Genomic DNA, 27,339 nt, shown 5'->3' with positions numbered 1-27,339 from the left:
AAGGGGCAATGGGTGCAAGCTGGAGCATGGGGGGTTCCATGTAAACATAAGGAACATCTTTTCCACTGTGAGAGTGACAGGACACCGGGGGGACAGGCTGCCCAGAGGGGTTGTGGAGTCTCCTTCTCTGGAGACATTCAAAACCTGCCTGGATGCCTTCCTGTGTGACCTGCTGTAGGTGATCCTGCTCTGGCAGGGTTGGACTAGATGATCTTTCAAGATCCCTTCCAACCCCTACCATTCTGTGATTCTGTGATTCTGTGAAAACAGGATTTAAGTAATCTTTGCAGCTCCTTCATCTTGCAGCTGTTTTAGCTTCTGCTACCTCTACATCTGCTTTAGCCCATTGCAGAGGATGTTCCATAACAATAATGCTCCTCATTGTCTGCTTCTTCTGAGTGCAGTAAATGGAGTTTCCAGCTTTTGATCCCAGACAGAAAACAAAACCCCTGTAAATGGAGAGTATATCAGACAAGAGCCAGAGGAAGTAATGGCCTGCTGAAGTACCTTAGAAACTATTGATTCTCACTGCTTCTTCACAAACTGCAGGCTGAGTTCTTTAATTTTCCTGATGTCTTGCTACTCAGGGCTTGTACTGCGACATCCGACAGCTGGTCCAGTTTATCAAGGAGGCTCATGGGAATGTCTTTCGCAGAGTGGCACTCAGTGCCCTCTTAGACAGTGCTGAAAAGTTAATACCAGGGAAAAAAACAGAGGAACCGGAGCAAGAGCCAAAACCTTCTGGGAGCAAAAGGTGGGTGTCTGGGAGGGAGAAGGCAAATGACTGACTTGTGTATGACTGTATGACTACATGCACTGAACAAAAATGTAGGCAGTCCAAGGGCTTGTATGTTTTATCTTGGTAACATATGTCAGTTCCTGATCTATAGAATTGTACTGTGTCACCAGTCTCCTTCTGAATTTAATGAACTGAGGCGGTAATAGATTTGCAGCAAAACGTGCTAACCCTCTCATACAAGAGGCCTAAGAGAACAGTGCAATGGAAACACCGGGAGGAGGAAAGGTTAAAAGAAGTAAGAAGCATGTCAGTCCCAAAACACTGTGTGGACACAGCTTTTAATATGCATCCCATCCTTAGTCTTGTTTATCTGACAGGTAAACCCTGATATACAAAGCCAAGCCCCAGAAGAAATCTAATCCTGACATACTTTGTCGAAAATAAATTTTCTCTAGTGCTTTGAGGCTTGTCATATTAAAATGTTAGGAAGAAGGATTAAGAAAGTTGAAAAATTCCTAAAAACCTTGACTTGCTTCTAAGAGCTGATGCCTTTTTCCTGAATGATATATATAGAGGCAGTAAGTTGCTAAAGAGAGGGTATATCTCCAAAGCTGCTTTGTTGCCCAACAGTGCTGGTTTCCCTGTCATGTAGCTATGTGGTGACCATGAGATGGGCCATCCATTTGCTTTAGCTGATGATTTATGTTGTCTGTATAGATCCGAGGTGGGAAACGTCATTGACAAAGGCCAGGCGTCAGCTGCCACCGATGAATGCCGTAGTTACGTCTCAAGCCGGCCAATGCAAACTCCAGAACAGTAAGTAAATATTGAATTGTTTCATGTGTTATTGCTAGCAGTTTCCTTCTGAGGTTAGTAGAAATCGGTAGGACAGCAAGGACTTCTCTCTTTGTACAGTACAACAAATGTGTTGTGTCTGTTCAGGAGCTTCTGATAGCATCCAGGTAATGCCTGTTTTCAATGCTGGCAACTGGACCCACCCTGAATTTGCGGGGGGAACCACCAGAGGTTTTCAAATGACAGTGCAGTAGAGTTATCAATATCATATTGACAAATAGGGCCATGAGGATGATCCGAGGGCTGGAGCACCTCTCCTGTGAGGACAGGCTGAAAGAGTTGGGGCTGTTCAGCCTGGAAAAAAGAAGGCTCCAGGGAGATCTTACAGCGGCCTCCCAGTACCTGAAGGGGCTACAAGAAAGCTGGGGAGGGACTTTTCATAAGGGCAGTTAGTGACAGAACAAGAGGAAATGGGTTTAAGCTGAAAGAGGGGAGGTTTAGATGAGATATTAGGAAGAAGTTCTTCACTGTGAGGGTGGTCAGACACTGGAACAGGTTGCCCAAGGAAGTTGTGGCTGCTCCTCCCTGGAAGTGTTCAAGGCCAGGTTAGATGAAGCACTGAGCAGCCTTGTCTAGTGGAAGGTGTCCCTGCTCATGGCAGGGGGGTTAGAACTGGATTAGCTTTAAGGTCCCTTCCAACCCAAACCATTCTATGATTCCATGATTCTATATACTATCATAGCCATGAATAGAGTGCTAATTCCTCAGAGATGTCATCACAGCTGTTATCCATGCCTTGTTTGTACTTCTAGGGGATGATTCTATTAATTTTCAACTTTCAAGTTGTTGCTAAGGGTCGTTAATCCTTTACTGCCTCTCAAGAGCCAGCCCATTCCTGACCTATCTTGGACACGTAGGTTCAGAAAAGTGTTGCATTTCCATAATCAGCACAGGTTTCTTAATGAGTGAATCAGCCTGCTGTTAGGCAGTGGACATTTGAAGTCTCTATTGTCTAAAGAATTCTGCCATTTAATATTGAAATAAATCTAATGAATACTCTGAAGAATTTTAGAAAATTTTATAAATGACCACTGGTCTCTATGTAACTTTGGACAAGTCATTTAACTTCTCTGTGCCTCTAAATATCCCCCTGTCTTGTTAAAGTGCTTGGTGAGGCACTGTACAAAGACATTGCTTGCACAAAGGCCCAGAGCTCTATAATATAGTATTCTCCTATGTTAACTGAGCCTGCAAAGTCTCACTGTTGCCGAGACTGCAAGGATAACACAAAGCTCTTTACTGCCCTGCAGAGTTGCAGCAAGCTGTTCTGCTCTGAGCCCTGCAACAGCTGTGGGAGATCTCAAGAGTATACCAAAACATGCTGTCCCCATTCTAATCTCTTAATGAGAACTGTGACTCCAGCAGGTTCCCAAATGGCTCTCGTGATGTCCAAAAGCTCTCCTGTACACATGCTTGTAGAAAGCACCAGTGTAGTCTCATCAGTGTGGGTCACTTTGACCTAAAGAAGATGATTTGTTTTTCACGTGTAGAAACTAAAAATTTGAAGGACTTGTTCAGTGGACAAGCTCCTCAGGGTAGAAAAGATGGTTATTTCGTGCCTTGAACAATATTGAGCATGTTGTCAAACTTGATTATGTCCCACTGAGAAGAGCATGTTTGAAATTCAAAATGAAAAAACATCAAAGAATAGAGAGGTCAGGAGGGGGCTGCAGGAGGTAAGTCTCATTCCCCTGAGCACCTAAACTTCACTGAAATGCAGTTCATGCTCCACATCTCTTTTTTTCCAGTGATGAGCAAAACCAAGGGGCCGTTCTGGGACGCAAGGACTTCTGGCGAAAGATGTTCAAGTCACAGAGTGCAGCGAGTGATACCAGTAGTCAGTCTGAGCAGGACACGTCCGAGTGCACCACTGCTCACTCTGGGACCACCACAGACAGGCGCTCCCGCTCCCGTTCCCGACGAATCTCCCTTCGAAAGAAACTCAAACTCCCTATAGGTAAATGTATGTCTCTTCCTATTCTAATTCATATTGCATGTGCAGAGAAATACAGATAGATATATCTGTCTTACGAAATATTGCAACACAGTTCCTTATTGTCCAAGTATATTGTATGTTCTCCCACAAGAAGCTGGGAAATGCTGCTCTCTCCATTTTGCAGATGGGCAACTGAGGCAAAGGGAAACATAAGCAATTTGCTAAAGGTAACAGAGGATGTCTGTGGCAAAATAGAATACTGAATCCATGTCTCCAAACTAGTAGACTAGTACCTTAGTCTCACAGGCATTGTTCCTCTCTGTAAAAGAGAAATATTCCAAATAGCACTTGATAGACAGAGAATGTATCCTTTACAAGTCCCAGGACACAGCCTTGCATGGTAGTTTAATGCATGTAACATGAAAAGGTTACCTTCCCCTTTCCTCCCATTTTCCCATACCCTGGCATGGCCATTTTGGAGAAATATGCTGCAGTTGCTAATAAACAGATTCTGCTTGGAAGCATTTTCAGAATTGTCCTGAGTGGCTTATTCTGCAACAGGGAACTGGCTGAAGCGCTCCTCCCTCTCTGGCCTGGCTGATGGGGTGGAAGATCTTCTAGACATCAGCTCTGTCGACCGTCTGTCTTTCATCAGGCAGAGTTCCAAGGTAAATGTGTCGGGTGGGATCGCACCAAGCTTGGAAGGACAGGATCTGGCTGGTTTTAGCTGTCTGGGGAAACTTTCTACTCGATACGGACATTGCAGCCAATATGTCTCGGTCACAGAAGCCTTCAGAGCAGAGTGCCATGAGAATTTGATACTGGACATTTGTGGCTCACAGCAAAGACCAGGCTAAAGCTACGCTGTATGTGACAGTCTGCCTTGATTCACTGAGAGAGAAATGCAGGCTCTGTCAATGCACTTAATGTTTAACTTTTGGTCAGACTTCTCCTTCCTTCTTTGTGCCTTTACAGCCTCTTGTGAAAGACCAGTCCATTAAGCAGAAAGCTTAAAAGATTAAGTGCTTCAGCACACGTAAATCTGTTCAGACTCACTGGTGTTGCTATGGTGATCTACTGTGTTACAGCCCTTCTGTAGATGCTTTCTATGCAAGCAAGGGAGACCAAGAGATAGTGGAACAGCACAGCCTGACCTCTTGTCTTTGTGCAGGTGAAGTTTACCAGCGCAGTGAAGCTGTCAGAAGGAGGGGGGCTAGGAGGTGGCATGGACAACGGCCGAGATGAAGAGGAGAATTTCTTCAAGCGTCTTGGTAAATGGCGCACCTGCCGAAGACACCCATCCAAGCTTCATCACACAGAAGAAAAAGATGGTTAGAAATCAGGGTTCTCGTCTCCTTTTTTCTTTCTTTTTATCTTTTTTTATTTAAATCTATTTCTTTCTGTATTTTACGCCTTTCCCTTTTTTCCTGCTTTCTCCATAGTTTTTGTATCCATTCTAGCCTTCTCCAACTTTTTAGTCTTTGTAACTGTTTTCTTTCCCTTCCTTCTTTCTTTTGTTTTGATTTAGGAAAAAACTCTAGTAAAGTTGATTTTTTAAAGAATCAAGACTATCCAAATAAATTATGCTAATACAACATTTGGGCTTTTAAAATCAAATTGAATTTGATTGACACACTTGAAAAATCAATGCTTGCTTCAAAGCGCTTATTCAGTACAAAATGAGATGTGTAAATCTTTTATTGCCTAATATAACAATGGGTATTCCATCAGTTTTTTTGTTTGTTTTTATTTTTTCCCCCACTTTGTAACCATTTGACAGTTTTAGCAAAGATCAGCACTGATGAAATGGAAAACCCTGCACAAACCTTGTTATAATTATCTCTTTTCTTCTGTGTTTGCATGTCTAGTGTCTGCATACCATTCGTTAGGGATGCTGTCCCTTTTTCTTAGCACACAACATAATAATAATAATAACACTACTTTTCCTTTCCACGGAAGTATATTTAATTGCAATGTGTTTTGAAAATCAGCAATGTTTGAAAAGTGCCTTTATGAATAATACAAGGTCATGATATATTCTGTTTTAAAATGTCATGCAGTCATTCACATGCTCATGTCCTCAGCTCAGAGCTCATCCTTGTTGTCAGGGAGACAACCTTGTATCTTGAAGTTCTATTACTGTTTTTTCAAGAAAAACCAACCCAACTCCCAAAAACACACAAAAAGGATTAGATCTTCCTTTTCACCATGATTTCTGTAGCTTTACAGTGTGTTACATTCTGTGGCATTATGTTTTTTATTTCCTGACATTACACTTTGACACTGCATTGTATATATTTCACCATCATCTGTCCCAGACCTGCAGTATAATGCATGTAAGGCATTGTTCAGGCAAGTGATACTAGCAAGTATGAGCACATCTCACCAGTGTAAACTGGTCAGCACTCTACCACTGCAGAAACACTGATGGTGGTTTTCAGCCAGCTCCTAGCTGGAAAGTGTCATTCCTTTAGAAGAACAATCTATCAGCCCAGCAGCTTGTTGCAGCTTGGTAGCTGAAATTGAATAGCTCTGCAATGGAAGGTACTGCGTTGATTTCTTCATCCACTACTTTGTGCTGAAGCAGGTGTGAAATACTTCCACCTTATTATCTCCCAGCTCTTACTGGGAACAAACAAATGCGGGGAGGTGAGATCTTTATAGACTGCCACAACTGTTTCTACAGTGCTCCTGTGAGATGTCCTTCATATTTTCTTGTAGGATTTTTTTTGTTTTTTCATCTTTCTAATGCTGATTTTATGCCACTGTGAATTTATGACACTCTTCTGCCTAGAGTGCCCATATTCTTGATTTAATGGCACAGATTTAGTCTTGGCCCTGTGAGCATCGAAAACCTTGTTCAGTATGCGTGGCACATCTTATATCTATACAAAACTCAGATGTCACATTAGTTTTGGCTTTTTGAACTTTGGAAGTGTTGTCCATACTTCAACCTTCCGTGAGTAACGTCAGAATTTACGTAATTAATGAAGAGAATTTGAAACATCTTCTACAGGCCTGTGAGAGAAGAGATATACATGACACATGCTTGGTTTTGACATGTGCATGCATTAGAAATACCAAAATGAAAGTGATGCAGTGGGTTAAAGACAGAGACCCTTGCATGTTAGCAGGAGAAACAGGCAAATTGTCCAGTGATGTTGATGGGGGGGGTTGGGCTGTTGCCTGATGACTAACTGAAGCAAAGGGAGGGTATTTAAAGTTTACAAGACAAAGTGTGACAGTTGAGGAAGTTGTATCACCTTTTCCACAAGGATCTCTGGTATGCAATGAAAGCCACATACCATTAGCAAAGATATTAGTGTAGTTGTACCTGTCTGTGTGTGTGTGTGTGTGCACTTCTATGGGCGTAGTGAAATCAATGTGAGGCCTTTTCCGAGTGTAGCAATTTATAACGCAGTAGAACAGCAACGTTACAGATGGCCTTCAAACTTCCAGTGCTCTTCTATCTTCCATAAAGATCAGCAGGTTTTTTGTGCTTATGGAGAAGTGAATATAAGCCTGTTGAAGGTGGGTAGGCATGTTATTAAATCCCTCAAGGTCTGACCCTAAAGCATTGTTTTGGAACCTATTTCTGCCTTCCCATTCTTGCCATTCATGATGCTATGCCATTACTTTGTGCATGCTTTTTTCATGTGGTGTTTCCTCTTGTGTTTTTGGGTTTTTTTAACATAGTAGACCAAATTTAAAAGAAAACAGAGAGAGGAGAAATGCATTACATTTAAAAAAAATAATAAAATGCAGAATAACTTGTCACATCATTTATGAATTGTAATCTTGTGATATATCATCTAGACCACTGGAAATTCTATGTTGGGTGTGTATGTAAGCATACGTATGTGTGTGTGTATATCTGTATGTGTGCATATGTATACATATAGATACACATAAATATATGCACATTCATGCATAACAAAATGTTTATTTTAATGATCTTTTTTTACCTATACTAAGAACACAGCATATATACAGAAGTGAGTTGCAGTATGTTTATTTGAGACCCCTAACGTTCCTTCAGGCACTTACTGAAGACATTGTGAGTGACTGTAGAAGTTGCCAGGGTGTTCAAGGCATACAGCACAGGTGAACCACAGCACATCCTTGCTCCGAGAGGTGATCTTGCATTTGCACAGGAAGCAACTGTGGAGGTGGGAGCTTGGGCATCCAGTGTCCTCCTATGTTAGGAAATGGTCTCTGCTCACTGGGTGAGATTTTCTGCAGGGCTGAGTCACATACCATGAAGCCAGTGGAGGGCTCCCCTGCTTACAGGCTGCTCCTGGATTGGTGTAGTCAACTGCTTCTGAAGGATTCTCTTGCAAAGCTTCAACAAAGTGCAAGGCTGGGACTGCAAAGGGCTATAGGGATAGACTGTAGGTAGTACCACTGAGCCCAGACGGACAAAGCCTTTGCTAGATGTTTATAGTGGGGGTTAGGGAAATGCCTTAGGCATGTCTTCATCAGAAAGCCAAGTTTCTGTTCTTTATCTTATATGGGCACAGCCCTAACAGTGCCCTGAATAGAAGAAACATTTGTTTGTACCTCAAATGAGTTAGTGTTACAACAGCCATGGCAGGAAGGCTGAGATAGCATGCTACAGGCTAAAAGGAAACAGGAGGAGTTGGAAGAAAAGGGTATTTGTGCCTGCTCATTTGTGTAAGTGTTCTACCTGTTCTTTCTACTTTATTTGTTTGTTTGTTCCATTTTGATAAAGTATTTCCCAACATAGGAACATTTTGTTTACTGGAAAACTATGTACAGCTTCACTGGAGAGAGAAAAGCTACAGTTGTAAAGAAGTCTCTTGAAATTTGATATCCCTCTGTCTTCAGGGGGAAAGTGAAGATCTACATTGTGGTTTTCTGTTGTGACTATTGTTTGTGGTACATAAGTGCTTTCCAAGTAATTCTGTGGAGTGCAATCTCAAAGGGACTTTGAGTTTTCAGCCATTCTTCTTTCCTGAGGAAGGAGAAGTCACAAAGTCCTGTATAGCTGATGTTTTTTGGATCTTGTCTTTCAAATCCGTGTTTAAAGTCAATCTTGAATTCTTCACTCGGTGTTCTCTTCTTCAGTGCTCTATCCTTCAATTCTGTAAACATTTGTACTTTCACATGTAAACAGAGAGAGTATTATAGATAAAGACAAAAAGCCCAGAAGTTGACTATTCTTATTTTGACCAGCCACCTTGGCCTTGAAACTACTTTCCTAATATCTCACCCGTATCTTTTGACCACTCTCTCAACTCTGGGTACTGACTGCATAATGATCTTCTGCCTTCAGAAGTGTTCATTCCAATCAGCAATGGGATTAGCTGATTTATCATGTAAATTCTATACATGGAGTTTAAAATCATGTTTGAAACAAGCCCTGGAGGAGGGTGCTAGCTTAATTTTCCAAAGGAATTCTCATTAGGGAGCTTTCCATCCCAAAGAGTGCAAGGCACTTCAAGAGAGAGGGGCTGGAATTATGATGTTAGCTAAGAGCTGAGTCCAGCCTCGCTTTAGGTGTTCTGGTAATCGCAGAAGATGTATGCCTAAAAAATGGACACTACTTGATTTCCACATAGAACATTTCCAATATTTGCTATGGGTTTTTCTGTCCTAGTAGATGATATATTCCTAAACTGATACATGAGGAATAAGGTTTATGCATTTTCCACTTTAAGGTAAACTTAGACGCAACATGAAGTAAGATTATTCAGGAAAAACGGACACTGGGCATTATGTTCTGTGCTAAAGAGGTGGTGAGGAGGGGGCCATATTCTGGTTTTACCTATGTTGGAGTAGGTCCTGGGCTTCCACACTGAGTACAGTGGAGTTGCTTTGGGCAGACATCAGTATGACCAAGATCGGAATTTGTCTTGCTGTACGCCATGAATATTGTAAAAATGCCCCTGTTGTCTTCAAGATAGCACGTCAAGGTGAGGAAGGGATTTAGACCAAGACTGTACTCATCAGGGGTTTGTGCCGCTTTTTTTGTTGGTGAGAGACTGTGTTCCCTTCTCCCTACCCCTCCCTGCATCCCTTCTGTACTCTCTACCTCTTCAGGTGGCCATAGCTTTGATGATCACTTGACCTCCAACCAAGAAGGAGGAAAATCCAAGAACGTTGTGAACCTGGGAGCAATCCGCCAAGGCATGAAGCGCTTTCAGTTTCTCCTGAACTGCTGTGAACCAGGCACTATCCCCGATGCCTCCATTTTGGCAGCAGCCCTAGACCTTGTAAGTAATTCGTTGGTGTATTTTTACCTGCTGAGTGAGAGCATGTGCATACGTGGTGGTCCGTTGTCATTCCCTAATGCTGTTCATGCCCGCACAGAAAGCAGGTGAAGCATCACAGCAATGCCAGCTGGTGCTGCTGTTATTAGGTGGCGTTTTAGCATCTGTAACTGGATGAGTATGCAGACAAAATATTACATGGCTCCCCATAATTAGATTATTGCCACTGCGAAGCTTTTGTTGTTAGACTTCAAATTTTGCTCACAGCCATTCTGCTTCTGCTCCTAGTATCAATGATAACCTACAGAATAAGGATTGAAGACTGGATAACTACCTGGAGAGGCATAATTCCACTCAGGAGTTCTGACAGAGTTATATTACGTGAGGCAACACTGAACTATTAGTCACCAGAGCCAGTCAATGGAAAAAAAACAGAGTGTGCATGATTTTAAATGCAGATACTGGTAATTTGCAGATCCAAATCACAGAAGTGACACAATTCAGTCCCTCCTTCCTGACACTGAGTGTCTCTTCTGTATCTCCCTCCTTCTCTTCCTTGAAGCTGCTGGGTTTTTTTAACAGTTCCTTCCATTTCTAAAGCAGTGGCCTTCAGCCTGTGGTGCATGGGCCAGTGGGGCTCTGTGAGGTGCTTATGTGACAGGCACAAGAGTGTGACAAAGAGAAACTATGAAAAGCCAGCCAATTATTAGTAACTTCTCTGCACATCGCTCTTCTACTTCATTCCAGAAGTGTTTGGATGTCTGCAAACTGAAAAAGCTTGAAAGCCACTGCTCTCAGAGCATCCACATCCTTTCTATCCCTTTGTCTTCCTGCTCCCTGCCTCTTGCCTCTTTGATTGTCATACCATTTGTGCTGATACTCACTTTTTTTGCTTGCTGCTGAAGGTGCCAGGCTTATGAACTCTCCCGTTATTCTAGTGCTGTGCCCCCAGCTGTGCTGCCTTGTCTGCTCCATAGTTCTAGGGATGATGTGCTCTGTGCTCCATGCCTTGATACTTTCTTCTTAGCCTTGCATCTGTAGGCTGCAGTTTCAAGCAAGTCTGTGTTAATATTGACCCAAAGTTGTAGTTGCTATCAGTTCATGTTGAGCTCTACTATTTGGACTGGTCCCTGTCCATTTTCCAGTAGACAGGTGTTTTCTTTACTAGTTTGCATTCTTCCTGCTGGAAACTTTTGGCCCTCTGGCTGGAAGCTATGGAATGGTGGCTGATAGGGAAGTCCATCTCATGCTTTCACAGTCAGCAGTGGTTGCTTTGGTGGTTCCTGTTCAGTCAGGATTGCAGTGAGCTCAGAGGTGGCTTGGGGAGATAGTCAGTCCTGCTGGGTGTGCTGCACAAAGACAACTTCCTTCTTCAAGGCTGCCAGGCTGCCACCCCAGTGCAAGTTCAAAACTAACACAGAATGTAAGATGTATGGGCAGGGAGGGGCTCGCTGCTGTTAAGTATGTCACTAAGATCTTTCTGGGGATGTGCTACTCTGTGTGCTAATAAAACAGATGATAAAACAGAGGTTTGACAATTATGTCCCTATTGCCTGTAAATGTCTTACTTATTTTTTAAGTTTGCCACATGCGTAAGCCACAGACCAACTTATTCTCTGCCCATGTGTGGAGTCAAGTGAAAACTACTGGTGAGAGTGAGCTGTTTGAAGGTGTCTGTTCTGACTTCCAGAGCTGGCTTTTACAAAATAAGAGTTTGACTCTGTTTCCTTTCTGCTGAATGATGCAGAAGACTTTGGTATCAGAACTTCTAGAAGGTCTGCAGCTAAAGATGAAAGAAGCCTTGTTCTAATTACAGACTTGGGAAACTCTTTACAAGTACCTGCTCAGCTGGCATTTTGTCTACAAAGTATTGGAGATAAACGGAAATTAAGAAGTCTCATGCACTGCAGATTGCAAAAGATGACAGCTTGTCATCTCACTCTACTGCTTAATGGCAATGTATGCTGTTATGGAAAATTCCCACATTTCATGTCAATAGAGCACACCCAACAGAAAACCTTCTGGTTTTTTAACTTGTGTTTTCAGGCTTTTGAAGTAATAGTTTGAATGAGGTTTGATGCAAATTAAAAACTTCTTAAGTAATTTACCCAGTGTAATTGCTATGGCAACCTTTAAAAAATGGAAGGCAAACGGCTCCAGTTTCAGTTCTTGCGTAAACTTTTTGAGCATGCTTTTTCATGGAGATTTTAAAAATTCCATTCTTATGCTGACTTTAAGATATTTGATTAACCTGCATGTTTATACATTTAAAGAAATTAAAACAATGAAGCAAAGGCTGCATCCATATGGAGGTAATGATTCATTTATGTATTAAATTGAGTTTTGCATTAGTTTTAGAAACTATGTAGTTAACATATTTTCCTAGAAGCAGCATCCGTCCTGGACTGAATTTTATAAAACTACAATTGTGGCTTTGCAAACATTCAATGACAATTGATAATATGTTGCAGGCAGTTTCATCTTTGTGTCACCAGCTTGAGTCCAGACTTGGCAATAGTAAATTGATTTTCTTTCCCTTTTTAAGAAACTTCAAAGGTTGAAAGGCAAGCAATGTGGTATTTCAGTCTGTGGTCAAATTTCCACAGAGGGTTCCAATAAACCACTGTCTAAAACAGCCTAATTGTTAGACTAGGGCAAATGCCTCAGGTGGGGAAATACAAGCTTTCCTTTGACAAGTCTGGCAATGCGTGACACCTATCACTGTTACACTTCTCCAGTAAAATGTATGAGCTGGTCTGTTGTAACATGTAAATCTCCTCCCCTTGTTGAAATGCTGTAATGGCACTGCTGTATGGCAGGGTTGTGTTTGAGAGGACCTACTGCAGGAATACTTGCCTGTATCCTGACTCTTTGTCACACAGTGTCTTAGGCAGCCTCTATTGTTCCCATGTCCCTCTTTTCATAGGAGAAGTATTTATCCATAGGAGGGCATATGACCTGGAAGGGCACCAGAGATTGCTCCAAACAGGTCCCCACAATAGCTGACTGGGAACAGAAGCAAAGAGCTGTGTCGTGGGTTGTATTTGACCATTTTTAGATATGATCAGAGAGATTGAACTAACAATTTTGAGGCAATTCTCCTAGGGATTGATTAATAATTTACTTACCTCTCTTCATATACCTGCTAAGCTATTTCTCATGACAGACTTACCTCATGGCTAGACAAAGCAGAGCTATCCAGTCAGCATCTTTTGACAGTACTTGAATTTACTTAATTTACTCTAAAATTAGTTTATTACTATTTTGCGGTTTTGGTTTTGGGTTTTTGTTGTTGTTGTTGTTTTTCCTTGAAGAGACTAGTGGCAATGAATTTTTGCTCAGTGCCTTGCAGAGTATAAGACGGGGCACAAGAAAATTCCCACTGGTTTATTAGTCTTATAAAATTAATTGTCCTTGAAAACAAAACTGGATCTAAACACTCTGCAGTCATAAAATTCTGCAGAATCAGCTGTACTTGAACAGTAATGTGATGCTGTAAAATTCCAAATCCATTCTGTATTTGCTCTCTCCCACCTAGGTCATTGCTTTTGCTCTTATTAGTACAAATCACAGTATCTGTTGAAAAGCTCCAATGGGAGTACTTGGAGTACTTGCAATTTTGTTAAGAAAATGCTGGATTCTTATTCATGTCAATTTATACAGTACAAGAACAATTTTCAAAAGGCAAAGCGATATAGTGGGTCTGATGTTACAAGTGCACTTGTGAAGTTTCACAGGCACGGGCTTGTAAGAGTATTGCTGCTGTGTTTTGACAGTGACCACGGTAATTTGTGTTCTTTTCAGCTATGCATCACCTGCCTGATTCATTTCTCTCCATTTGTGGTGTGTTTCTCTGTGGTGTGAATCCATCCCTGTCCATTCTGTCACATCTTCATCTTTCTCTTGCTGCTGCTTCAGGTTTGTCTGAGCCTCAGGTAAGCAATCACAGGGAGCTTGTGCCCCATGTTTTTCAGAAAATCCTTCTACATACAGGAGGTGATTTTTAATTTGGAATTTCTGCTCCAGGACACACTCCTCCTCCCTTTCACCCCCCCCCCATCCTACCTACCCTCCTTCAGTTATAGTAGATGAGTGCTTCCATAACGTTTACAACATGTATCTTTACAAGATTCCTACATGCTAAGAAATTATGATTTTACCAGTGGTGAACTAAAAGAGGAGGAGACTAAGGCTAGGGTTTAATCTTTTAATGTTATGTCTTCAGGTCTGGTTAAGGTTTTACTCTTTGAGAATAAAAGGATAAAATCCTCACCTATTCTGTGTTCCATAATGTGTATGGGCAGCAAGTGATTTGCAATGTTTTTTCCAGGTGCTAGATTCTAGTTTTCTTTCTGTCTGTAAATGACTGTCTGGCTTTAGATTTCTGCCTTCCTCGTTAGAACATTGGGCCAGCTTTAAAGTTCTCCTTATTCAAGAGAATTGCTAGAAGGTTGCTATTTTCTTCCAACATTAGAATAAAATATGAGCAAAAAGCTGCAACAAGATGTTGTATCAGGAAGCAATTAACATGTTTTGTTAATGTAGACAAAACATAATCTTTTTTTTTTTGGCCAATCTCCTAAAAGGCATGACTTTTTTCAGTCCTGTTGGTAGTAATATCTGGCTTTAAGTTAGCTGCAGGACAGAATTTCTTAAATCAATTCCCAAACTTTTGAAGCATTGGTCCAAAATTTCTTGCTTTCAACTTTTGATTAAAGCACTATTGGAGGCACTATTTAATAATGTTCCACAAACCAACTGCAGACCATCTTCCATGGTCTCAGGGACCATTTGTTGTTTATTGATCACAGATGAAGAATCTCCCCTTTTAAGTAGATACTGATCTGTTTAAATTATCTCATTAAAGCTGTCAGAATCTCAGTGTGTGGAATACATGTTTGTGCTCTGTGAAATCCTTGTTAGGGAACCTTTCAAAGCCAGCTTCTAAAGTGTGGACATTGTTGTATTGTTAGTTTCACAACCTGCTGGCCACAGGGGTTTTTGCTTGTGAAAACTGCAGGAAGAGAAGGAGGAAATTAAATGGAAATGAGGAGAACCATTTGATTTTAGTCATTTCCCACGTGTGTAAAGATGTTACTTTGCAGAGTTGTAGACTGCTGGGAAGAAAGCTCCTTCCTGAGTCTAATCTACCCTTTAGGAAACAAATTACAGTGTCCACTTTTGAACATATTTGAGTTTCAGAAGCACACCTTATTGGTCTAACACAGATCTTGCTGGGCAATTTAATACAAACTAAAATACACTCAGTATCATTTTTCCCATTAAAGAAAAGTGCTCTTGCAAGCTGGGGGCCAGGAGGATTTTCCTTTGGAAAATGGTCAATCACTTCAAAACTCAGCTGCCTGATGTTAAGTTTCAGTACTAAACTGTGATGCTCGCTAAGGCCATTGATGTTAGGCCAGTGAAATTTTGTTGATTTATGCCAGTAATAATGGATTTCACTCTGCTTGTTGTAAGTGCACAATAGCACTCTTCCTAATTTCGGCAAGCCTCCATTCATGCTTCCACCTCCACAATGCACAAGCAGAACTTAACATGACAAGTGCTAGGGTTCATGTGGCTATGCTGCCATCTGTGCTTGCAATATTTGCAGCCTTACTAGCAAAGGAGGAAAGAAAACTCGAGACTCATTCCGCCAGTCAAAGCATCAGATGCGTGCTTCTGCTTTTTTGCAGTAGCATGGTTTCTGAAAGAAAGGATTACAGAGGGGTGCTGAAACGAGGTGGTTTGTAATGTGGCTCTTTCTGCCCCTCTAGTGGTTGGACTAAGCCTAACTGTTCAGTGTTCATGAGCCTTGGTTTTACTTGCTTAAGAGGTGAGACTTAGGCAGAGATCCTGGTTTCAGATTTTGATGGAGAGATTGCTCAGTCTGTATGACTCCATGGCAACCTTGCAAAGCAACTGATTAAAGTACAAAATTCTCTAATGTTCAGAGAGTTTTTCCAATGTATTTGTACTTAAAGTGATTTTTTGCACATATTTCAGGAAGCTCCTGTAGTGGCGAGAGCAGCCCTGTTCCTCGAGTGTGCACGCTTCGTCCACCGCTGTAATCGTGGCAACTGGCCCGAGTGGATGAAGGGCCACCACGTGAACATTACTAAGAAAGGCCTGTCCCGTGGGCGTTCTCCTATTGTGGGCAACAAAAGGAACCAGAAGCTACAGTGGAATGCAGCTAAGCTCTTCTACCAGTGGGGAGATGTGAGTGGTTTTTTGTCTTCTATTTATGCTAAAAAATATACCAAAATGTAAAGGTAATTGGATCCTATGCAGGATTTCAGTTCTGGTAAAATGGGGACTCATAAGTCTCCCTTCCAGCTTGCACTTCACAACCTACCAGGATCAGCTCTTCTCCTAATGGAAACAGACTTTGTTAGGATGTAACAGTGTCCCATTCCCTCTCCTCCCCCTGCTGTGCTCCCTCTGAGGATCCATTTGGTCCACTCTCTTGTTTCCAGCACTTGTCATATGTCAATACCTAAGGAAGAGTAACAACAAGTGTGTGTGATACTACTTGATTTATTCTAGCTTCCAAATAATTTTAGCCCAAGACTGCTTGAGCTGGCTGTAGTGCTGTATATTCAGTAATGGATATCTCTGACATACTTACACAGTCTCTCTTTGCACCCATACAAACTGTTAGCACTCATCATTCTTTGGCAAGGAATTCTACAGGGCTACTACATGTCATCTAAACAACTGTCTCTGTTTGTTTTGAGCTTGGCCTCCTTCAAGTTTTATTTGATCATGTTCTCTTACCATACCTGATCTAGGCAGCTGCCCTGTCTGGCCCTGTTAGTGCCTCTTGCAATGTCTTTGGAAACTCACCAGGGTATGCCTGCTGAGGGTCTGACACTAGCTGCAAGTCATTTCACACCACTCAAAACAGTGGGAGAAGTTCCTTTGACCTCTGTTGTGCCCGTTACATATTTCTGTCTGGAAGCGAGCTTTGTGCTTCTCACCTCTTTTCACAAAACCAGAGATTTTTACAGAAAACATTATGATTTAAAAAAAAAAATAAAGACAAAAAAGGCCACACAATCCAAGGCTCGGGGGAATTTGAAAACCATGTACCCTACAGTCTTGGGGTACTTACATAAGCCATGTCAAAAAAGCCTTGCTAACTCATGTTCTCCTTGGTTAAACCAATGCACGCTTCTCACTGGAACACACTGTAGGGAACCTTGAGCTAGGACTGACCACGTCAGTACATTCCCACCACAAAACACAGCCCAGGGCGAAAACCTGGCTTGTGTCTAAACACCCAAGCTAACAAGCTTTGACTCTTGGCTGCTCTCCTCCTTCATTTCTGAAGCTACCTCAGGGAATGCTGCCTGAGAATCCTCATCTCTGTTATGTCTCAAACACAGGTGACTATCTTAATAACAGCACAAATATGAAAGTTCCTTGAAAAGTACATAGTGTGAATGTATTTGCTTCTATATTCCCTGAGGTCACCACCTTAGCCTAGCTCCTGTGAGAACTCCTTCCAAGTGGAGAACATAGGATTACATCGCCCTCATATTTTTGCAGGCATTGCTGACAGTGAGGACTATCTGTTTCTGTGGACTCTATGCTTCTAGACATTCTCTTTTTATTCAGATTCTGACAAAAATGGGAGAAAGCAAGTCAATAACTATTAGAAGCCAGTTGGATTCTCCCTCAGCTGCCATTTTTAGAAACTGAAATAGCCTGAGCTGGAAAAAGTCCAGGAAGGTTTTCTTTTCAAAATGTTAAAGTACCACTGCATGATGCAAGGTCACAAGAAAGGAGCCAGGGAAATCTTATGGCAAGCAACAATTCTTTTCCCTTTAACTTTAATGGCATCATAAGACACACCTGGATGCATTCTCCCTGCTAGGAATAGTGTGTGTTTGCTAACTGCTTAGGAACATCCCAGAAGGCAAAAGCCTTACTTTACTGTAAGGTGGGAGAAGATTTGGAGAGTAGTCTTTATAATGCAAATTCCTGTTCTTTTTACTGCAAAATGTCCTGCAACCTTTTAATATTTCTGTTTCTTCTCATTGGAGGCTCAGACAATATAGTTACTCACAGCATCACCAGCCCCCAAACAAACTCATGCTTCAGGATTGGTCTGCACCTAGCACTGCTGAGGTGCAGTTCCTTTTTGTCCTCTATGTTGAATCCTGGGCAAGGCTGGTCCACTGGCACTGCTTTTACCTCCTAGAAGCCATTTCAGATGAAGGTGGCTGCAAGGATAAGTAGCAACCACCAGCCAAGCCTGTAGAACTCTGCAAGCTGTACTCCTCAGATGGCTGCTTTTGACTGACCAGATTCCAACCAGACAGGCTGAACTGTGAGGAGAAACAGCTTTCTGTTGCTGTAGTACAGGCACCTGCTGTAGAACACGCTGCCATTCCTGTGTGTTAACCTGCCCATTTCACCATGGGCAATATCAGCGTGAAGGGTGAAATGTCGGTGCGCTCACATTAGCTCCTAAGCAGCTCCAGTACCAAGAAGATGGGAGACTTTGCCCAGCCCATCTCTGCCTCCATGCTACTGTTGTCTGAAAAGCAGATTTGTGTCCAGTGTGCAATTAACCAACCTCACATGCTCAGGAGAGATAATTGTGTTTATCCACAGGGTGCTGGGTGGAATCATCCACAAATCAAGCACACCTATAGCAAGTTTCATCACTTCTTTTATACACATTTGACAACATCATTATCATATTAATACCTCCTGCCTATTATTGATTAATTGGTGATTTATGTATCAGTTACATCATTTTAAGTATTTCTACGCACGCTCAGGGGAAGGGTCTTCACTTGGATGAGGGTCTTCTTAAGGTGTGATTTTTAGTATTGTAATGTGAGCAATTCACTTCAGGACACCCTAAAAGTAAGTTTTGTTGTCAAGTTGGCCAGTTGTCAACTGGCCAGGTTGTCACATAACTTATCCTATATACAGTCACTCACATATGTTCTCTCTGGTCAAGGTCCAGAGAGTAGGGACTTCAAACATCTTCAAACAACACAGTATCCTATTCATTATTAATTGATTAAGGCTGACATAGACAATACTCACCTAACTCCTTTAGTTCAGCCTCCCTAATAGCCATCAGAATATAACAGTGGTGTGGGATTTGGACTACCCCTAACAGTGATAAGCCTATTGAATCAAACAATCTCATTTGTTATACTGTCTTTTGAAATAATACAATGTTAAGTCTATTCTGATCAGGTTAGTATGTCTCTTCTTTGGCTGCTTCTCTGAAGAGGCGTTTTCTTTTAAAAGCGTGACATGCTCTCTGTTTGCTAGGGAAACCAAACATAATTCATGCAGATAATACATGTTAGAGATTCAGTGCTCATTAGGTAGGAAGCTGTGAGATTATGCATGATTGCTTTAATATTAGGGTGGATAACACAGCTTAAATAATATGTGATAAATTACTTCTTTGTGGAGAGGCATGCAGAACATTTCTTCCTTTAAATGCCTGAAATGTGAAAGGGGAAAAAATGTGAGAGATACGGAGTTTATTTTGCCATGTGCAGGCTCACAGATAGCTGAGATTGCCAACTATTTGCATCAGCTTGCAAACCACAACAGTACCACCTTATTCTCTTTGTGTGGCAGAGTCTTCAAGAGTCAGTAACTCTTCATTGTTACTGGATTTCACAGGAACTGCTTAGTAGCAAGGAAGAGCCATAGCAAGTGACTGTTTTTGTATTTCTGTGTCACTTCAGCTGAGACAGTAAAATTATATAGTGCTGGCGTAACCAGCAGTTCTGACTTGTGGAAGATTCAGAAATCCTCTTTAGTATCTTTCTCTGAAACTATCCCAAAACCAAAAAGGCCAAATAGCAAGTGTTGATGAAAACTCTGTAATTAAACACATTTCCTCCCTCGCAAAGTGATGGTACCACAGGATAAAGTTTTGCATACTTGTCTGTGTTCTCTTCACCTATCTGCAGCAAAGAAAATCCTGAAGACCTCTGAAGTGTCTTAGCAGGAAAGCATTCTTCTTGCTAGTATATCTTTATCTGTAGCTTTGCTGACAGTACCATGAGGGCTGTTTACATGCCAGTAATGATGCTGGCAAACAGCCTCAAATAACTGATTAAGGCCTTTCTGGAGAATGTAACAGCATTCAATGGAAATCTGTCTGTCTGTGTTCTCTACATGCATCCCCTCTATACCATTACCCGTGCTTTTGTAATACCCATTACCTTCCCAGCTTTTATATGCATATTGTCAGCCCATTTTTGGAAAGTGCATCAGGGAGTCTGTGCTTTAAAGAAGGAAGCAGGCTTTTCCATGGGCATTCAACAGTTCTGTGGAGGAAATGGGGGCTGTTACTGGATTCGTAAGTCACAGGATAGTTTCTTGAACAGAAGACATAAATTCTCAGTGGAAAGACTTAGCAAAAATCTGACACTTGTATATCAAGGGAGAAAGAAAAGTGGAAAAAATTAATACACAATAATGACCCAATCTTCTTCTGTTTATCATTTACCACTTTGGAGGTTTTTTTAATTATTTAACCAAATTTCATCCTGAAATTTGACACTGTTTGCAAGTTTTGGTTTAAAAAAAGGGGGAAATAAATTATGGTTTTGGTAGCAATTAATCTTCTATCATCCCTTTCTCTACTGCATATCACATACAATAAAAATAAAGTCAGGACATTCTGTTCTGGTTGGAACATCTCTACAGCCTGCATGGGGCAGAGCCCTTGACCATCAATGAGCTGGGCTGAAATTCTCACCTCCTTGTGCTTTCTTTTTCTCCCTGTCTGCAGGCAATCGGTGTCCGCCTCAACGAGCTGTGCCATGCTGAGAGTGAGAGCCCTGCCAACCTGCTGGGCCTCATTTATGATGAGGAGACCAAGAGGCGCCTGAGAAAGGAGGATGAGGAAGAAGACTTTTTAGATGACAGTAAGGAGACTCCCTTTACTACAAGAACCCCCGCTTGTAAGAACCTCTGCTTTAGGAGCACTTAATTTTTCTTCTCTTTTCATCCTCTTGCCACCCAGCTGTATTTCCCAGTCCCTCACCTTCACCCCAGCTTCCTCCCCTGTTCTTTCTGTGCCTGGATGTACAACATGACAGATGAGTAGCAGCACTGAGAGACTTTGAAGGAAAAGGGGGGGAAAACAGGCAGTGAGTTGCAATTCCTGTGTACTGGCAACTGCAATTATAAGCAGGGTAATAATTTATTTCTTGAGTCTTGCTGTCACTTGAGTGCCAAAAGTGGTTCGGACTCCCATTCTTCCCAGTTATTTCTGCCAAAATATTTGTGTGAGATCAGCTGCTTTTCTGTTTCTTAACATTGAAGAGTCATCTCCTCACCTGTCAATTGGCAAAGCTCTACCAAAGGCTTTTAAATCTTGACTTCAGTATATTTGCCTAATTCTCAGGCAGAAATATAGCATAGTGGTGTAAGAAGTATCATAAAAAATCAGTGTAACAACAAGATGACTAAAACACACATATTTGTGCCTGTGTGTACATAAGGGTGGGAGGGGGGTGACAGATCCCTGATTCTGAAAGTCTAAATAGGCATGCAAATTATAACAAACCTTGTGGATCAAAATAAATTAAGTCAAAACACAGACTGTTGTAGGTGTAGGTGAAGGTGGTAACAAACATTATGTCCTCTCCAGATGCCATTTGTATATACATGTGTGCTGTAATGTACTGGTTCCTGTGTCTGTGTACTGTTGTTTGCCATTGGATGTAGTGTGCTAGCACTGTTTATGTATCTTCTGGTTTCTTTTTCTGTGCTTCTGGGTTTGTTCTTAGCACTGCATAAAGGCCAACTCTGAAGTAGAGAGGAGTAGGTGGGAGCAGTGAAATGACATTTGTGGGAAGTGGTCTCAAGAGAAGGTACTGGCCCTAAGCTGGACCTTCACATGTGCCATTGTGGTGTGCCAGCACTAGCAGCTACAGGAATGTGGGTGGCTCTTCTGGATTTTTTTTATTGGCCCTTTAAGAGATATATCCAGGAGCAGGAGAGTGTACCCCAAATTTTCTCTCTCCTGCACCGTGAATGACTTTTGCAAGGTGAAGAACAATTGTATTCTCTTGCTGTAGGGAGTAGACAAAGGAGCATAAAATATGCAGTTGCATATTCCGTTACACTGTATGTTTCATCTGAATTTGATAGTTCAGATTATTTTAGTCCCTGCAAAGTCCATAAATTGTTACTGGTAGTGTGTACAGAGGAATTAGCAAGCATCACAGAATTAATCCAGTTTTATCTGATCCCTGCAGTGTCCTCTCACTTGTTTGTTTTGGACTGTTTCTTTGCAAAAAGTAATTACATGGGGGAAAGCAAGTGAAAACACAAATCTCTCTGAAATGTACATAGATGGTAATATCAGGTATTATTAAAAAATGGACATGGTTAGTTGTTGTCACAACTATTTTTTTTGTTTACTTTTTTTTTTTGCTGTCCATTATCCTGGATAGTATTTTTCAAATTGATCAAGCATTGAAGAATCCTTCCTACTTTTCAAGCTTTGAATGGCATTAGATGGGTTAGAAAGTGTACAGCTTTTGAAGCTGATTGTTTAAACTCAGTTGAGCCAAAACTTCAAGTATTTCAATAATCTGTCTTTCCTTTCCCCCTTTCTTTTAGGTTAAGCATTTGAATGTTTGATTAATTTGATTAAGCAGTTTGTTGGTTTTTTTTTTTCATGATTCTCTCTCTAAATAGCACTTGGATTCTGTGCAGAAATAAAGACGCCTAACTAAAAGAGACTTATCTTTTCCAGTTGTCAGGGTAGTAATTAATAGGCACAGTGCCTCTTTTCTGGCTAGTCATAACTCTACATATTTTGAGAATTTTTCCTATATTTTAAAGTAATTCTTTTCTAGAACTGCAGAAGATTTGGCTGAATGTAGAACTCTAAAGGCAAAGAAGTGTATCTACTTCTCAACCTGTATTTACTTTAAATGAGATGTATACAAAAGATGTAAGATCATGATGTTAGTTTAGCAGATACTTCACCATAATATACTATAACAGATACAATAGTACACTACAGTGTGTTAGTACTATTGCACATGCTGGTAAATATTTGCATTGATATTTGTTTAACTATGTTCCTTTCAGTGTAGGAACAGTAGCATAGACAGATGTCTGGGTTTTCCTCCATTTTAGTGCAGCTTGCATTGTGCACCATATGTGAAAATGTCCATCACCTCTTGGTTCCCAGTTTTCGTATCATCTCCTTGCTCACCATAGTAATATTTTTTCCTAGGCACTGTGAACCCTACCAAATGTTGTTGTCCTTTTGCACTGAAAATGGCAGCCTGTCAGCTTCTCCTGGAGATAACCACTTTCCTTCGAGAGACCTTTCCCTCCTTGCCCAGGCCACGTACTGAGCCTCTTGTGGTAAGTGGACAGTACACATTGGAGAGGGAACCACGCCCACAGAAGTCACCGGGCTCAGTGCCTGTCTGAGGAGAGGTAGGGTGGGTGGGATAACTCAAGTGGGTATCTGATGCAGGGAGAAAGGAGCCCTTGTCTGGTGAATAGAAGATGGGCAGGGCACATCAAATGGTTGACTAAGAAGATAAGACTGTGGAACCACAACATGTACTGGAAGTTCAAGGAAGTTTCAAAACAGAGAAGAGAGCGGCAGATAGATTGAGAAACTGAGTGTGGGAGACCTGAGAGGTGTGGAAGGTGGACTGCAGGAGGTGACAGCTCACATGCTACCTAGCTGATTAGGAGGCCAAATTGACAGAAAACTGAACAGGGCACTTTGGAGAAGGGGGAGAGGGTGGTTTACAGAGAATTTGCTTATGCTTAGAAGTTGCAGATTTTTGGCTTGGGTTAGACAACACAATTGAAGGGACTGGAGGGAAAAGGAAAGAAACAGAGATAAAGAAGCAAGGAAATAAATAAACCTCCATGAGAGTGAGAGAGGCACAGGCAAATCCTGGCATGAATAGTAAGCTGAATGACTGTTTAGGTGACAACTAATTTTGTGAATAGTAGAACCCATGAAACCTGATTTCCAATCATTTGTTCTTGTGGGGGTTTTCCTAGGTCTAATAATGTGATTTAACATTGCCTTCAGCCTGTTGTTTCACAAAATACACAAGCACTCAGTTATCTTTTTGTCAAATTGAGTTGAAGATGACCGTCAGAGGTGGTTAGCATGGAATGAGTTGAAAATTGAGGGGCAGACATGCAGTTTCATCTTTTAGGCCTAATTTCTTTAGGAAATGAGAATAAAAATTATAAAGAAAGAATGAGAAGTTTCCAAGTGAACATGAAGGATTTAGCCCTACTATTCGTTTTTTTTCGTCACAGACTGAGATCAAATTTGCTAACGATAATTTTGCTTGACAGGCTGATCTGGCTGGACATTATTGTTATTAGGTTCTGAAATTGGTTTCAAAGGCTGTAGATGACCTATGATGAAGTGACTCAGCCCCCAGGTATGCGAGAAGGACAGTTTTAAAAAACAGAAATAAATTCAGACAGAGTATTCCTAAGAACTTTGTTGATATTTTTACCATGCAATAAATGACTGCATCCCAAAGCAGGATAGTACCAGGGTTTAAAATTCATCTCAGTAAAGTAGTTAGGCTTGGAACTAAGAATATGTTGGGTAATGAAGGTCAGCAGAAATCTGTGCTTTTGTGCCAAATAGAAATGCAACTGATTAATAGATTTTCAGGCTTGTATATGGGACAGAAGGAGGAGGAATTATTCTGTGAAGTGTAGGCATAAGAAACCTTAAGGTCACATTATGTAAGAACCTATTAGAGAAAATGGCCATAGAGTGCTTCGTTTAAATTTGTACAGGGATTTAAAAAAAAAAAAAAAAAAAAAAGCCAATAGCACTCCATTTAAAAATATTAAGTCTCTGTATTTATGTAGTGGTGCTTCCTTTGCAAGAGAACCAGGTACATAATGTTATGGTCCATAAAGCTGCAATTGCAGTACAGCAAATCTCACTTCCATTGGTGTTTGCAGTCATACCTGTTCCATAGATATGAGCCCAGGCTTAGCAGCCTTGAACTGAAGAATTTGCAGGTGAACTAGTTGTGGTAAACCAGTTTAACTACCCACAGTCCATCCAGACTTGCCAGGCTGAGGGCATAAACACCCTTACCTATGTTTGAGTGAGGCAGGCAGTCCTGGCTGCAGTTTAAATCAAAGCCTTTTACTGAAGCTGGTGGAGTAGATACAAGCTCACTTTGCAAACGGCTGGGAGTGAGGAATAAATTCTCTTGGAGCCTAGTGCTGCCACAGTAGAGCCAGAGAACTGGAACTCGTTATTTGCTGTGGTGGAAAGTCATTAATTTTAGCTTAGGAGTTGCTGAAGACAAATAGAGTCAGACTAACTGTGTGCTAAGAGGATGTATTTCATTCTGTCAGTTAATTTGTGGGGGCAGCAATTTCCAGTGTAAGCATGTTGACAAACAGCTGGGAGGAATAATGTGTTTAAATACTCCAGGATGGAGAACTCTGACCATGCCCTAGGAATATACCTGTACTGCTATCATTGCTCAACTTACACATGCTAATTTATGAAGCTGCTGTAATTCAGTCAGATTTGATCACAAATTTTTATCCAAAAGTGCTTTAACCTTTGTTTCATATCCTAAACTGTGTTAGATACATTTTAAACTATTTACATGGACACTTTCAACACTAGAGGTCCTACAAATAATTCCTTTAGGCCCCCATCTTTTTATATCCCATGTTTTGTTATTGAGAAAAGTCAAAATATTTCCCTTATGGTAATCAACTGTTAGTTTTTCTGACAATCATTTATGATAATTTTCCCTGGAGATGCAAAGCAGACTGCAAATGGTTTGGGACCTTTGACTGGTGTTAGATAGGCTGGTTAACCCACTTCAGCACAGCTCAGTCTAGAACATATGTTTGAGAAGACCTTTTTTTTTTTTTTCTTTTTTTTTTTTAAGACCAACTCTTAAGAGTAGCAAACTTTGTCACTACTCAAGTAGGTCCCAGTAACTTCTATAGGAGTTTTGTATTTGTATGCAAATTCCAGTATGAGATGTCTTGAGCCTACAGAATTTTACCCAGAATAACTATTTTGGATAATTTCAGTGATGTTATCATTCACATTCATCAGCCATTTACTCACAGCAAGGAGCGTTGTGTCATCTTAAATTTCAGCTAGTTACATTTTGGGTGGGGAGATCTCAAAGCTGATGATGTCCCCAGTCAAAATGCACAGATGGTACTCTCAAAGAGCCCAGCACTTTAACAGTGTTTGCCAGAGTGGCAGTTCACAGTCTTCCTGTCACTTTTTCTAGCTGTGGTTAGAGAAAGCGGATGATAACCTGTAGCTTGCGGATTTTTAGGACTTTTGCTTTTTTATCCCAAATTGGTAGCCAGTAGGTGGCACAAATTGTGCCATTTCTGTTAATAGGAGAAAATGATGGTCCAAAGTAGCATCTCTCCAGTGCAGTGCTGTTCATTTTCCAGAATTTAAATGCAGCCAACATTTTTATTCCAGAATTTAAGTGCAGCCAACATGCACCCAGAAAGCTTGCTCTGGGCCATGCTGTCACGACTGTCGCACTGTCAGCTAGCCTTCTCTCAACTTTTCTGCCTCTGATGAGTATGGTGGCAATGCATTCCCTAATCAGCCACAGGGGCCTTTTGGAGTAGAGACCTAACCATCCACCCAGCACCTTGGGTAACAGCCACCTTTTATTGCCACCTATCCATTAGGGACCATTTACGTGCTTTCCCCCTCATGAGCCTGCAGACAGGGTGCCAAATAACTCAGCAGTGTTAACCAGAAATGTGTGTTAACACCTCTTAACTCTTGCATCCTGACAGTGTTTACAGTGTGGCTCAGCATGCTGCAAGCCCAAAGAGTAGTTGGATCAGAAAGTGTCAGGGTAGATGGAGAACTGTGTGATAGAAATAGGTTTCCATCTGAAGCAGTTCTTCCTGAAGCTTATATGGTTGCAGTGAAAACCATGGGGACTCATACTGCTTGCACATCTGTGTGGTCTACATTCTTCTACAGGATCTGGAGAGCTGCAGGCTGCGTCTGGATCCTGAGATGGACCGACACAGGTATGAAAGAAAGATCAGCTTTGCTGGGGTTTTGGATGAAAATGAAGATTCAAAGGATTCTCTGCACAGCAGCAGCCACACTCTCAAATCTGAGGCTGGCTTCGAGGAGAAAAAAGGTTTGTCAGTACAATAAGGCTTTTGTAGTCTCAGGGCTTGTGAAGTGGCGCTTGATTTTATGTTTTCATTTGCATAGAAGGTTGCTATGGAGTCACGTGGCTTTAAATCATTTCTGAAACGCTTCTGGCCTTCAGGGTTCAATACAACAAATGTGAGAAGCAAAGATGTTAAATTTTGTAAAACACTGCTATGACTGAAACCGATTGAGAGCATTGCAAAATTTCTAAAAAGGAGAATGCAGCCTTTGAAACCGTCTCTCAGTGAGATGCTGAGAGAAGCATCACTATTTGATTCACTTTAGAAATAAAGATCAAAAGTGCTCGTTTGTTTTTTATTCTGATTACAGTTTTTCATTTTGGGAAAACCACAGATAGGAGGGAAGACTGCAATCT

At 41.3% G+C, this 27,339-nt stretch overlaps 1 protein-coding gene across 1 annotated transcript in view; it reads left to right on the top strand.

Annotated features, from left to right (window-relative positions):
• Positions 1 to 587: 587 nt before the first annotated feature.
• Positions 588 to 27,339, top strand: part of UNC80 (unc-80 subunit of NALCN channel complex) — a gene marked incomplete at its 5' end in the record, with an annotated part of 93,679 nt that continues 66,927 nt past the window's right edge. The window contains 10 exons of the mRNA XM_029084350.1: positions 588 to 754; positions 1,457 to 1,555; positions 3,343 to 3,551; positions 4,092 to 4,198; positions 4,702 to 4,861; positions 9,594 to 9,766; positions 15,770 to 15,982; positions 20,547 to 20,718; positions 23,013 to 23,146; positions 26,781 to 26,946. Of these exons, the coding sequence (XP_028940183.1) occupies positions 588 to 754; positions 1,457 to 1,555; positions 3,343 to 3,551; positions 4,092 to 4,198; positions 4,702 to 4,861; positions 9,594 to 9,766; positions 15,770 to 15,982; positions 20,547 to 20,718; positions 23,013 to 23,146; positions 26,781 to 26,946 (1,600 nt within the window). The remainder of the gene's footprint in view (positions 755 to 1,456; positions 1,556 to 3,342; positions 3,552 to 4,091; positions 4,199 to 4,701; positions 4,862 to 9,593; positions 9,767 to 15,769; positions 15,983 to 20,546; positions 20,719 to 23,012; positions 23,147 to 26,780; positions 26,947 to 27,339) is intronic.

This window comes from Antrostomus carolinensis, unplaced genomic scaffold (assembly GCF_000700745.2).
Source record: "Antrostomus carolinensis isolate BGI_N321 unplaced genomic scaffold, ASM70074v2 scaffold9893, whole genome shotgun sequence".
Lineage (NCBI taxonomy): Eukaryota > Metazoa > Chordata > Aves > Caprimulgiformes > Caprimulgidae > Antrostomus > Antrostomus carolinensis.
This window is presented reverse-complemented; position numbering and strand designations above follow the sequence as displayed.